A 14,829-nucleotide genomic window follows, 5' to 3' on the forward strand; every position below is an offset into this window, starting at 1 on the left:
CTCTTTGTTCTGTCATGTCAAACCTCATCTCTTTAAAAGAACTCATTATCGAGAGGGGAGAAGTTCAAAGACGCTCGAAGAAAGCAATTAACACATACAAGCCAGACTGAAGGATTCCTCTGTGGTGCAGTCAGCAATGTTGCTGCTGGAGAGGAGTGAAGAACAAACATGATGACTTTGACAGCTTTGGGATGTACGTCAGATATGCCTGTGTTGTATGATCTTAAAAGGCAAACACCCATATTTACCAACAGCAAAGTTTCTTTTCCAGGGATACTTCAGATGTCCCAATCCATGTTCCCAACATTTTCCCCATTACTGTATCTCTTAGAAAACAATTTTTTTTTTGTCTCTTAGAAATGTTGCATTACCATTATAAAATATTAATGCAAGGACAGGCCAGTGGGAGTTAACTAGCAAGCCTGATAGGATCATGAAACTGATTTATGAAGTACTGGATTGGCCTATCGCATAAAGCAGAGTTATCAAACTGAGGCAGCCTCCCCAGAGGGCGCAGGAGAGTTGAAGGAGGGACATGGAGGGGGAGACGTGGACGCGAGGCAAGGAAACTACATGACGTGAAAGGCAAGTATGGTAGTCTACCATCAAAGCCTGATTGCCACAGTTTGCATCAAAACTCTTTGTCAGAGTCATAATTTGATAAACATATGTGACTTAAAACTTTCTGAGGATATCATAATTTCTAGTGTCCATCAAGAATAAACATCCATAAAATCACTCGTAGAAAAAAAAGAGTCCTAAATCCAGAACTTGCCTGAGAATCATCACGTCTTGAAGTTTTCTTCAGTATCAAAGCACTCCAGTGATAGTGTCTGTGCATCCATGGGTACACTGCAAACAGGAGCTGCTAGTAGCTAATACCGCATAATTTTACTGATGCCAATTCGCCAAAATGTTGATCAATGTAAGCTAAACCACATGGGGTTCTAGTTGTAGCCCACAGCTAACTAACTGACTCCATGGCAACATTATACTTCCCGTTTATATCTGCCAAGGTAGTTAGTAAATAGTTCCAAAACCTGAATGAGTTATTGTGCACACACTACTCAGAAATCAAAGTGAGATAAAGACTAATAATAGAAGTAGATAAAGAAATAACTTTTTTCATGTTGCACTATCAATATTTTTTTATATTAGAGTAGACAGGAGGGGAAACTGGCAAGGTTTCCTGCCTTCCCTTGGATTTGCAGATCTTTCCCTAGTGACCCCACATTGTAAACAACTGTCCTAGTCAATGCCATGTGCTGAAGACTAGAATTATCAGTCCACCGAGCCAAGAAACTGCCAACAGAAAGGCATTGGGATGCAAACAGCTGCCTGCCAAATACTGATCTGTTTACCTGTGGTTGTCCAGGCAGCAGACAATATAGACACGTTGTGTGATATCTCTGGCAATACATGACAAGACGAGTGGGAGGGTACATGCCTACAAGATTACAGTAAGTGGGCTGTCCTATCACACACTTCAGTCTCTTCTGTCCTGCCAGCATGTACAGTAACACCTCATGTTTCTGTCTATCTTTATATCTCTGTACCAGCTTGCAGTGCTGTAGAGAGTAAAGCCAGAAAACTGTATTTTTGCTATCTTAAGATATGTTTTACTAAAATATTACCAATATACAAGCTACAGACTTTTAGCTGGCAGGGAATCTGTTGTGGCTTCCCTTAAAGTTCACAGATGGCCTCTGTGCGACAACATAGTAATTAATGTCAATAAGTATGTCCTTGTCTGTGCTTCTAGGTGTGTGTTTATGCATCTGTTTCAGTCCAGAGGGTGCTTCCAGTGAAGCTGGACAATGCAAAACACAACGCTACATTAGGCACCACATTCCCGCTGATAGACATCTCTTCCTGTGTGCTCACGCTTATGAGATGTCTCATCGCTATCATCATAAACTAAGAATATGCTGTAAATACAGGCTGGTAATGGGCCAGAAAGCCACTGATACTAAACAAGAAGACTCTAATTTCATTTCTTTTTTTTTTATTGCTGTTAACGGCAATAATAGAATTAAAAAATTGCAATTAATATAACATACACACAGATGATGTTCTGGTTTGTCTTTATAAGAACTCACTATCAGCATTTTTCTCAGGGGCTACTTCTTTGGCAGAAATCTCTGCTGAATATCTCAAAACCTGGACAAATGAAACCAAATTATCTGCATATCCAAAAGCCACTAGAGGACCCTACTTTACAGAGAACAGGTCCTTGAAATTGCTTTCCATTTTCAGTTGACACAGAATGCAAGACTTGGAGCTATGTGAGCACAGGTAATGGCACATTGAGGCTGTCTGATAATGGGAAGGATGTTTAATCAATACTTTATCAACCTCCGAGCAATACGTCTTGGTCGGAGACAGAAGCTTTCCTTAAGACAATTAAAAGCCGTTATCGCTATTAGCCACAGCCTTCAGATAATTTAAGTGGCACAGGGCGAGATAGCTTTTTTCACCATTAAGTTAACTCTGCTGTTCTCTCTGGGTGAATAAACCGCTTTAGGCTGGGTTATTGGGAGGTTTCAGGCACACACGTGCAATCACTCACACACATAAACGAAAGACACACATGAAAAGACACAACTTTCTCATCTGGAAGTATATTAGCCAGGGAGAGGTCAATGTATCGACATGGGAGACGGACCCTTTTATCTGCACTTAAGAGAACAGCCATCTGTAATGACTCCCTTGATGGCAATAGTGAGAAGAAGGGGGGGAGGACAAGGGGGGAAGACTGGTCAGGCAAGCCTTGTGTGTGTGTGTGTGTGTGTGTGTGTGAGTGAGTGAGTGAGTGAGAGTGAAAGAGAGTAAGAGAGAGACAGACAGAAAAAAAATTAAATATGAGAGAGAGTGAGGATGGGAGGTTTAGGAGAGTCTGTGTAATAATCGGGAGATAGAATCTGAATTATCCAAACTGACAAAGTTGGCTGACTAATGCAACCACTTTAATAGAAAGCAGTGGGAGTTGAGTGGAATTACATCTCATTTCAATTTGATGACACAGGGTTGTTGACTGCCTGTGTATACTACCTACCACTGAGCAAGAACTTGCCTCAGATCCTCATTTACACAACAATAATGTGTGTCAGGCTCACTGTGATTCGTAGATTTGAGGTTGGAACCAGGGGGAAACAGTTGAAACAAAACTCGAAACCACATGCTCTGCCAGTCTCAACTCAAGGAGACTGTATAGGCAAATGAATGAGTGCGTGTGTGTGTGTGTGTGTGTGTGTGTTTACATTGGCATACAATCTTCCACTGATGATGGCACAACAGGAAAAATGGTTGCCTCATGGTGCCGGTCTGACCTGCCAAAACACCAATGTGTGTGATAACACATTGCTGTTTTGGTTGAGGCCTCGAAGGGTTGAAGGCTGATAATGAGGTGACAGGTCATGGTGGCAACATACAGCACACACAAATGCAGGTGACGACATGTGCAACCTCAAACACCAGCACCACGGATTTGCTTAGTTTCTGTCGTCCATGAGCAAACAATCACACATACCAAAGTATGCCGATACAAAGACACACAAACCACACTGGAATCCCCCACCATTATTCCACAATACACACAAATACACACAATAAAAGCTTATTTTGTCTCATTCCGAGGAAGTTTATTTTGGTCTGTTAGTGTGTATACACACGCATGCATGCTTGTGGGCACACTGTAATCCTCATGTGGTTTCACCTTCATGCCAGGGACCCATTTGTCTTCATTATTATCATACGGATGGAGGAAGCAGATCTGTTAGGGCTCGTGGCAACAGTAATGCCTCTCTGTCTGCGTATAAAAAACAACTTCACTACCTGAACGTTTGTCATGTCACCCCACCACAGGACCAGGGACGTTAAGAGGAAAATAGTGCCTCATACCTCAATAAAACTCCATTTCCAATATTTCCAGAAAGAGGGCTAAAAAATTTGACTGATGGTCGTAGTTATAGAGCTGTTAAGTCAGGAGTATGTTTATGTAGTACTTTTTTGTGAGCGTTTCATTTAACGTGGAATTTATGTGACAAAAATCACATCCTCAAACCTGCCACTGAGCTTCTGCTTCGGTAATAAATACACCATTTCGAACCAGTTTGTGCAAAATGATTTTTTTACCCACATCAGAAGGCAAAACTGCAAGCACCACAGAACCCCTGGAAGCATGACAAAGTCGACGCTAACAAACTTGGACAGAGAACGGATTTTCCAGGCCCAATTATAGTTGAAAATCTTTTAAGAAACTCCTGACTAAGCCCTGCAGAAAAATGATGGAGCCGGCATAGCTATGTAATCACAAGGCCAGTGTGTCACAAGTGTTTAAATGTTCACCAATCTGATCAAAGTCTCAGATATTACTCCCCGGTCCTCATACGTTCCCACACGTCTTTACCTCCAAACAACACCCTTACACCTCGTCAGTCTGAGGACCACCATGTCCGCACCCAGACAGGGCTGGTGTGTTTTTACTAGGAACACAGCACAATTATAAAAAAAACCCAGGAACAGAACTGTTATTTCACTAATCACCACTTCAAAACAGGAGTCGGATCTCAAGGAAAAAGCAGCCCAGATTATCGTTAATTGCCTTCCAGCTGGGCTACGGAGCACATCACACGTAGGACACTCACCACAGCCGACACATTCACTTAGTTTCCCTTCTCTCTGTGTGATGCCCATTACATTTTTGACCACCACCAGAGCAATTCATTACCCTCACTATGCCCCTTCACAATGGTATGGAGATGGCTGTAGCAGAAAATGTGAAGAAAAGCACATTAGTGAATTCCTAGCTGAGCAGAATTGTTCTGTTAAATCAAGTAAGAGTCTGAACGGTCAAAATGATGGAGGGGTGGGGTTGGGGGGTGCAGCTAGAAAACATCCAGGTGGCCACCTTACGAAAACAGCACTCACATTCTAGACACATTCTAATTGCAAAAAACTCTTGAGTAGTGCAAACACAAGGACTCCGTAAAACAGGTGAACATACAAGCATGAAAAGCGAAGAGGTGGGTGGGACTGTGTGCATGTGTATGGTGCGTGTGTGTGTGTGTGTGTGTGTGTGTGTGTGTGTGTGTATGTGTACGTACTGCAAGGCCAGGAGACTCCCAGGCCTATAATTACACCCTGGTGGGAGTGAAGCTGATAACAGAGGCCTGAGGATATCAACGTCACAGCAAGAAGAGGAGAGGGGAGGAGAGGAGATACATAATAAAAGAAGGGGATAGTGCACAACATACTACCTTATCATACACCAGCCTTTCTCACTGACACTGCTTTTTCATTTCCTCCTTGACAGTTATCTAATGACCCCTACAAACACATACATACACACACATACACAAAGCTCCATTAGAGGAAAAGCTGCGCAACACAACCCACACAGTCAGTGCTTTTGACTATAATAATTCAATTATGACCCATGGGTAATACAGATTCTCAGAACCATCACATAAACCCTTTAACTGAGTTATCTTACTCACATTAAGACGTAATCGGAGTACAACAGCTGGGTTAAACATCAGTCTTTTCAAATGACCACAGGAATATACACAAGTTAGACAGATTTCTTTTGGCGTTTTGATTATGTGCGTATGCCTCAAACACCCTAAGCAAAAAGACTTAAGTTGTTTTGTAAATGCAAAAAACAATAAATAGCAACAAAGTCCCTTAATTTTTCTCGGCTACCACACCTACTTGGACATTAACCCAACAATCATACAACCCATGTACATTACTATCATGTAAAATGCATGCATGTTAATGAGGGAAATTATTTTCACTATCAAGTGATCTCCACTTTACTTTCTTCATTAATTGATCAATTGTTTGGCCTACAGAAAATCTGAAAAATAATAATAATAATAATAATAATAATAATAATAATTCACACAGAGCTCATTGTGATGTCTTAAAATGTTTTGTCTGACCAAAAGAAAGAATAGACGCTGGAACCACAAATTATTTATATATATATATATTATTTTCTCAACTTTTTAGGATTTAAATGATTCATCAGTTATCATAATTGCAAAACAAATGGTTTCAGCTCTAGAAACATGTTTTGTGCATATAAGCAGTTAACTGAGCAGACTCCCAGGCAGCGGACACTGAAAGAAAAGTGCTCACAGCAGGTGAAACTAATGTACCGGTCAGCACAGACTGAGTGACCGTCCTTCTGATGACATCCTAATAACAACAACAACAACAAAACATAACATATGGAGATAACAGTCCTTGGAAATGTTGATTCTTTCAGCATTGCAGAGCTCTGTTGCTATGGGGACATGCCTCACACAGAGCAAAAAAAAAAAAAAAAAGAAGAAAGTTAGGAAAGATTGTCCTTGAGGCCCACTATTCAACCGTGGACTTTAGTATACAGCACATTCTTCTACGTTATAGACTGGAGCTCAGCCAGTCTTCCTCAGTGGGCAGGAGTGCACCATAAGTTTACTGCAGCGCAAATATTATTAAGATAACGCAGAGTACAGCAGATTTATTGAATGCTTTTTGCACAATATTACAGCAGTGCTTACTAAAAGTATTGTTATGGTAACTGTGGGTATAACCCTACCTGGATTTAATCCTGATTTACTCCTAAACGTTCTTTTTGGTGTATACTTACGAATGAGCGAAAACCAATATGACCATAAAATGAACAGCCTACACAGAAAGCACGTCCCCTAACAGATGTCCTTTTCTGATAACTAACCCCATGTCCCTTCAGTACAGGGTGACCTTATATCTTTCAAATGAGCTAGTGCAATGAGCAGGAGGAAGCAGGCTTTAATGTAAGCCACAGGGGGGGACAGTGTCCCTGTTAACCCACCAGTGAGGTGCCTTTCTCTTACACGGTTTCTCAGTGGAAACAACAGAACATTAAAAGGTATCTGGCCCTTTAGCCTCCTGCACAATAAGGGACGTTAGCATATTATAAGACTGGTGCTCATCCCCCTATTCAGGCGATGCAGCCCACTTCCCAACCTAAGTGACATGCTGGAAACCACAGTGGAAAACAGTCATGTTAAAAGCAGAAGCTCTTTGAGATGAATCATCTGCCATTGTAATTAAAATAGATATCAACCACGTAGAATGGCATTATTATTGTTTTTAAAAGAATCATTACAACACAGCCTTGGAGTTTGCTGCACTTTACAATACAATCATGAATTAACTCATTGACCTAAACTGCATGCTCTTTAAACTGGGACTAATGTTTGGGGAGTGCAGGAGAGGAGTTGTTGAAAGTGCAGTGGCCTTAAGTGGGGGTCTTTCATCTTCCTCTGTTTATTGAAAAACAAAACACGTGCCTCAAAGTGGCCCAATTAGAAGAAGTGGGAGTCAGTGCAGGAAAGGGGAGAACACAAGTTGTGGGGGTAAAAAAAAAAAAAACAAACCCTGCACCCCCCCTCCTTGAGTGTGAGGAATGTTTCTGGTGATCTCCAGCAAAACGAGGAATTAATTAATTAATCGCTCATTTAATCCGTTTCTGGATGGCTGGCCATTGGTTTAATCGCTCCCATTATTATTTCCCCATTTGGAGGTTAGTGTAGCCGGTTATGTAATTCTGTAGCCTTCTAACGTCTGCCTAACAACAACTAAATCTATGCTTCTCCTTTTTTAACTTAACGTTACATGTTACGGTAAAGTTAGTTGGTAACCTTTGCTATGCGCAACTTGAAACAAGTCCACTTAGTAGCTTGTGGGTTGTAATGAATTATTAACCATTATTGACGACAACGAAAGTAGTTACAATATAACAACTTATAACAGATTCCTCACGCGCTGGACAGACGTTAAAACACAGCACGAGAGGGAAACACGCAGTCTCGTGTACAAACAGGTAAACATGAGAGTCAAAGTTAGCCCCATGTGTCCGAATACGGCTGTTGTGAAGCCAAAGTGAGGTTTTTTTTAAGTACAACATGTTCGGGAATAACAACACAACAACTTGTTTGACGTTTTGTAGCGTACTCACCTGCGATACCAAAGGAATAAGTGTCTGCTCCACCGAGCGAGTTTTGATTTCCAGACCGGAATCGAAGTTACTGTTGCCGCACGGAGATGAAGCCATTCCCGCCGAGCTCTCCCTGCCTGTCTGACACACAATGCACGGGCACTACTGAGTTCACCGAGAGCCCCCTTTTTCCTGAGCTGTAAGGCTGCAAACTGGTGTAACAGACTTGCTGTTTACACACCGGGGTTTCTCAGCTGGTTACGGGTCGTCTGTCGAGTGGCTCTCCGCACACGCACGCTGTTTTAATCCACTCTGGCTCGGTGGTTGTGCCGCTGCGCCCGCTAATGTCCATGTAGTTTACTCAACAGCGGCGGGGAAGCGGACTGCAGCACACCACTGTGGGCAACCACACACACACGCACACACACCTTCAGGTTCTCGCTGCTGGCTGTTTATGTGCAGCTCAGGGCTTTCCAAAGCGCAGCTCATCATGTGGCTCAATCGGGATGATCGCTTTGATTTTCATCCACCTGCTCACGCACCTACAATAGTTATGTAATTCCAAATAATACTGGACAAATTAAACAGATTTGGATGAAAGTATTTGGAATTGAAACAAGGGTGCATCTATTGTCCTTTTGGCCATAGCAAGCAAAAAAAATGAGAAAGATTTGTTTTATGCATCAGCTAATTCATTCAAATCTCAGAGGATGTTAGGAGTTTTAGAGTTAAAAGTTTATAATCCGTCCATGCAGATTTCGGAGGACTTTGCATCCAGTGGCCTGCAGAGAGAGGAGTGACTCTTTCCTCAGCAGCACAGCTTTGGTTTGACGCCCGAGACAAAGAATCCCACATTATCCCCTGGAGTCTGAGGATCCCTTATCATCCTCTCCAAATACACACTATATGCCAATCAAACCCGGCTGCACTGAGCCACATGGGACAGATGCACTGACTGGAATGCAGTTGCCAACTTTTGTCTGTCTGGAGAAAGCATTTATTCTCATGATCCTAACCATGTGAGGTGCTGTAGGTTACCCGGGGCTAAAACTTAGAAAGGGGGGGCCTTTAAGGTTTACATACTAAAGTGATTCCATTTGTTTATGATTTCATACTGCTTTGGTTCTGGTTGAAATCAGTAAAATTGCAAACAAAAGTCAAAAATATAACACAGCAGCTGTTGTTGTTGTTTTGTTACTAAGACAAACTGGAACACACAGATCTGCCTGGATTTTTCCCCAGTTCAGACTAAAAGAGAATTATCCTCTGTAGACAGATCTTGAATAGAAGGGCTGAAAATCTGTTCATCAAAGCTTAGCTCATCAATAAAACCCATCATTTCAATTAGAGGTGTGTGCTTGGACTTGGGGATTGGTGAGCGCAGATGTGTTTTTTTTTTACTTCAAATATTTTATTACTTTTTTATGATGTATACAGGCAAAGAGATGTGATGCATGAGGTACACTGGGGTACAAACCCCCCGTTCCTCATTTAACGATTGCCAACAGTCGGCACACACCCACATCTCTCCCAATTTCCCCAAACTACTTTCACAATACGGATCTCAAGATAGGAAAAAACATTCAAAAGAAACTCATAAATAGCAAAAGGGATACACCAAAACATCAGTAATACAGTAGACCCACGAGTTTATATTGATCTAAGTCTTTTGATGAATGATAAAGACTTTGCAAGCAGGTTTATTTTTGCTATTATGTTCCTGAGAGAAATGGCACGATGACATTTTATTTCAAACAAACTGACCGACTTGGAGGTCACAGTGACTCATATGGATGTTATTTCTAGATGGAATAAAGGTTCAGATGATCTATCTAGCATCCCCTGCCCAGCATAAGCTCTCTAATACAGTTGTTAAATATTATCCGTATTGGAAAGGTCCTTTAAATCTTACTGACACACAATACAAGGAACAAAATTCCTAATACATCATTCCTCTTCTTATTTTGTGACCCAGTGACTTGTATCCATAATAGGACTCAAAATACTTTATTGCCGAGCCTGGATCCAAGCCTGACCAAACTATTGCCAAATTCCCCGGATCCTCAAGTGGCTTCCAGTAGCTATTTCTAACTTTTACAAGTGCAGCCACTGGATGACAAGTGGTGAGTAACACTTCATATTACAAATAATCCAGATGGCTGACAGCAGATATGGTTTATAAGCACTGTGGCACTGTTAGTGAGGGCTTTTGCTGCCTGCTTCATCATCAACTATGGTGGCTGGCTAGCTCTCTGTGTCAGCAGTGGAGACAATGGCTGTGTGTATGTGTGTTAAGGCTGACTGCCGCTCTCAGGCCTAGCCAGTATTTATTTAAAACCCCAGAGCTATGCTTTAACCCTCCCTGTTTACATAGGTTTCACACACACACACACACACATGCACACGCGCGCGCACGCGCACACACACACACACACACACACACACACACACACACACACACACACAGCACCATTATGAAGGCATGCAAGCATTTTGGCTGCTATAAGTGAACAGGGTTGTGATCCACTTTGATGAATGGCTCTACTGCTAACTAGATAATATCTGTATGTTTTTTTGTTAATCTGCTCCGAGGCTCTCTTCCAAGCGATAAGATGATAACAAGCTCCACTCTGGCTACTTGCATTGTGCTGTATTAACTTGTGTTGGCTTAAATTATTCTGGTCACAGTAGATAAGTTCAAGAGGTAGAATAAGATAAGAAATATGATACATCCTGTAATAGTTTAGTTATCATCTTGACAAATAGTTCCAATCCACAAGCCCAAACAAACGCAATGGCGTGCACGTTCGCACTGAGTTTGTCATTGCTATAGTCGTGAAAACAGGCGTGTTTTTCATAACAGCATCTCATCTGTTGTGGAATATTCAATATTTGCTCCTCTGCCTCTAATCTCTTTTAGGCACATTGCATTTTGACAATTTGCCTGAAAACCCGAGACACACAGGAAGCCCCTTTTTTCTATGCTCATCTGCAGAGTCCAAGGGTATTACTCATTAAATAAAAGATGCTTATGCATAGTGTGATTGTGTTGCTAACAGCTGCTACTGTCTCTTTCCGTGCTTTGGAAGTGCTGACTTCTCTCTCTCTCTTTCTCTCTCTCTCTCTCTCTCTCTCTCTCTCTTTCTCTGGATCATTCTTTCTGGCTGTACAGCTCCTGGGACAGGAACTGCTGAGCCTAAAGAGATAGTGATTTTGCACACTGCAAAATGTAAAATGAGTGCACTCAGTCATATTCCCCTGTTGGATAAGTAGATTGAAAATTTGGGATTCAAAGGAAGGATTGTGATGGAATGTTGAGGGATTTCCCCTCCTGTATTTTAAAATCTCAAGAAAACAATTCAAACATACTTTGTACACACACACACACACACACACATATATATATATACATATAACACACACTGTTCTTGGCCATCTTCGTATATAGATTATGCAAGATTATGTTTTGTATCTAATTTTCACACCCCAATTCACACATTAACATTTGCCTCCGGGGATGCAATGACCCTGAATTCAGTTTTGTGCTTCAGGTTAGCCTGTTCTTGACAGAGACCTGCAGCTGAACTCACCCACTTACCATGATACAGTGACCGCAGAGGCCTCTGTAAAGGAGAGGAGGTCAAACTGAGGTGGGGTTGTTGGCTGCACACTGTTTTTTTACTGACCGACCCTTGAATAGTTTTACAGTTTAAAGCTTTAGGAGTTGTTTATAATGTTAGATGAGTTTAATCCTGGTTGGCTTCCAGGTGTTTATGTTAATATGGACTCTGGTCAGGAAAAATTACACTGCTTCCAGTGCAGATAATACGCACCACAGAATTAGAAGCTGGATAAAAATCAAACATTTTAATATGTTCAAATGAAAGAAAAAGCAAAGCAGCAGTTCTAATAAGGCATGGGTCATCTGTCATTTACCACTCTCCTTCTGCCAAGCAGGCACCCTCGGGGACAAGGCTAATTTAATTGCACGTAAACAAAACCAGGCAGCAGCAAAGTGCCATGCATACACACAGTCCCAGTGATCTTGGCTTTTCTGCATCTCCATTTCTTGTTGTTGCATAATCATGGATACCTTGCATATACTCATTACCATTCAGTTTCCATCCAGAACTTCTTTGTCTGAAGGCAGCCTCATTTGTCAGAGATCCTCTCTGCAGTTCGGAATAACAGCATATGTAAACACAGGAAGTAAATGCTGGTGTATTTTCATCAAACTGAACCATATGTAAATGTGAAAATGTGTTTTTAAAGGGAGAATAGCTTTTCTCTTACCTAATTAAATATATATACATAGACAGGAAAAGGGAGAGGGGATTACATGCAGCAAAGGGCCACAGGTCGGACTTGAACCCATGGCTACTACAGCAAGGACTTAGCTTTGATATATGGGGCACCAGCTCTATCGGGTGAGCTACCAGTACGCCCCAAAATGAGTATACCTTGATGAGGAAATCAGGAATTAGTAATGATTTAAGAGAAGATCTGAATATTTGATGATTTGAATCATCTTTAAGAGGATAATGTCCGTCAGAAAAGAAATAGACAAAAGCGTAGCTATTTATCTCTTGTACTTAATTTTTAAATTTGCATGCAATCCCAAGCATTGACCACAATAGATCCAGTTCTTTTTAGACTTCACCTTTTACTGAAAGCTCAGATAAAATACACACAGCGAACTGCTGCAAAATACTGTTTCTACCTGAGATCTTAAAAGTGTAATAGTATAATTATAGAGTCATTACATGCACAGTTGCAGCATGTCTCAACCACAGTGTTTGTAGGTGAAATTGCAATGAATGAGACACTTTAAACTCCCCAAGAATATCTTAGTGTTAAAATAAAAACAGAAGGTCTCTCTATCATCCCTCAACCCCTTAAGTATGAAGTTCATTATAGTTATTCCCTAAATGACTATCCAATCTCCCAAGAAGGATGCAGAGCTCCTCGGGCACATTTAGTTATTGAACACTTGTTGCCAACATATGGCACAATGAAATGGATGACTAAAACATTTAAGGATATTATCTACTACATTGTAAAACATTTTCCACTTTCATAAGTGGATACATACAGCAGTGAGATGGAGATCCTCTTGTAGGCATTATTACATAGGACACTTTCTCAGTTTTGGGGTCAGGAACACTATATTATATAAAAGATAAATGGACATTATTATTATTATACATCACACTGTCTGAATTAATAAATTGAGCTTCCATCCATGCTCTTATACCGGCAAAAAAAACCTAAATTCATACACTACAATGTCTAGATATGTTAAGAATCTGACCTCCCTACAATATGCTCATTAGGAGGAACCTGGTTTTCAATCTGTTGAGCACTGTCGCCATATAATGAGGGCATCATAGCCTGTCCACAGGCTAAATCAAAGCGCTTTCCCTGGATGACCCCGTCATTACTTGCTAAGAGAAACAGTTCACTACACTATCATCCTGGTGCAAAGACATGCTGACAAAACAAACATAAAGGCGTATCCTTACACTCTTTGAGGTGGAAAATAGGACAGGATCTCTCCTAAATAAACCTCCTCTCTCTCCCTCGCTCCCTCTCCCGCTCTCTCTCCTGCAATGACCTATTACGTTTGATCAAACTAATCCTGCATTGTGTAAGCAGGTACAGAGATTTCACCGTGAGATGATGATAAATGAATAGCCAAAGCAGTACAAAGATAATAGAGATGTTTTTTGCACAGACGCAGCTGTTTGGCCATATCCCAGCTTTCGCCCAGCAGCCAGTCCTGAGATGAGAACCATAGATGCATGGGTATCCTCCACAGAGAGGTCGTCTCACCCTGCCAAGTCTGTCTAAATCCCGTCTCCCAGAGACTTGAGTGAGGAGGGACAACAATAGCAAGATGAACACAATCTATTTTCCACTCAAGTGTTGGTGACAGTGTGTCTGTTTTGTCTTTGTCACGAACATATACCACAAGTCAGCACAGTCAGAGGCAAGCCAAAAGAGACCCTGCCACCCCTCCTCTATCCCTTCTCACTTCCTCATATTATCTGGCTCTATCCCTGTTTGTCTTTGCTACATTGTCATTTATCATATCGTCTCAAGGGTTCACAGATGCCATCACATTTTTCCCCCTGATCATGTCAAGTGGGTGCCTGGAAACTCCTTGTGACAAAAGTGTTGCCTCAACCTTTGAAATCTAAAAGGGCCCTGGGGCTTTTTTTAAAACAAGCAGGGCTGTCTGGCTGGCAGCTAGCTCAGCTGCGACCAGTCATCCTCAGTCAACGCTCTGTGAGGGGATAATACAGTCCGACATAGCAGTGTGTGTATACTGTGTGCATCTTGATTGTTGATGGAGCGATATCAAAATGATGCTAAATTTCATCAGCCATTTGGTACACATGCAGTATATTTTATCTGGTTCTCCTCTGCCTCAGACCAAAAAAAAATCAAAATACATAAAGTTTTAAATATTTGATTTTGCTAAGATGTGCTTGAATGTGTTGCTAGGCCTTGAAGACTTTAAAAAACAACATAATAATGCAATTTTTTAAATTTTTTATTTTGCTGGACTCCTTCCTCCCCTGCACTGTTATGACTGTCTTCTGTATGTATTTCACTTTGTATTATTGTGCAAATAAACTATATTTTTAAAAAAGCCTATGGGGTAGCTACACTAAAGCACTCCTGTTATCTTAGTTATTAAGAGTATTGCCGTTCCTGTTTGTATACTGTTGCATGGGCTGTTTGCAGTGCTATTTACCATTACTAATGCAGCAGTGTAATGAATATGGAAACCAACATTCAGCTTTTAAAGGCCAATGTTCAAATCTCCAAACATCCATCCTGCTGAAATCTCT

At 41.2% G+C, this 14,829-nt stretch overlaps 1 protein-coding gene across 2 annotated transcripts in view; it reads right to left on the reverse strand.

Moving 5' to 3' along the window:
* Positions 1–8,606, reverse strand: part of ctnnal1 (catenin (cadherin-associated protein), alpha-like 1) — a 53,972-nt gene extending 45,366 nt beyond the window's left edge. Inside the window, exon 1 of one of the 2 annotated variants that reach the window (XM_051390214.1) lies at positions 7,994–8,606. In XM_051390214.1, coding sequence (XP_051246174.1) covers positions 7,994–8,089 — 96 coding nt within the window. In that variant the 5' untranslated portion in view covers positions 8,090–8,606. The remainder of the gene's footprint in view (positions 1–7,993) is intronic. The other variant, XM_051390213.1, reaches the window with a different exon arrangement.
* Between the last annotated feature and the right edge of the window lie 6,223 nt (positions 8,607–14,829).

The sequence above is a fragment of the Dicentrarchus labrax genome, unplaced genomic scaffold (genome assembly GCF_905237075.1).
Source record: "Dicentrarchus labrax unplaced genomic scaffold, dlabrax2021, whole genome shotgun sequence".
NCBI lineage: Eukaryota > Metazoa > Chordata > Actinopteri > Moronidae > Dicentrarchus > Dicentrarchus labrax.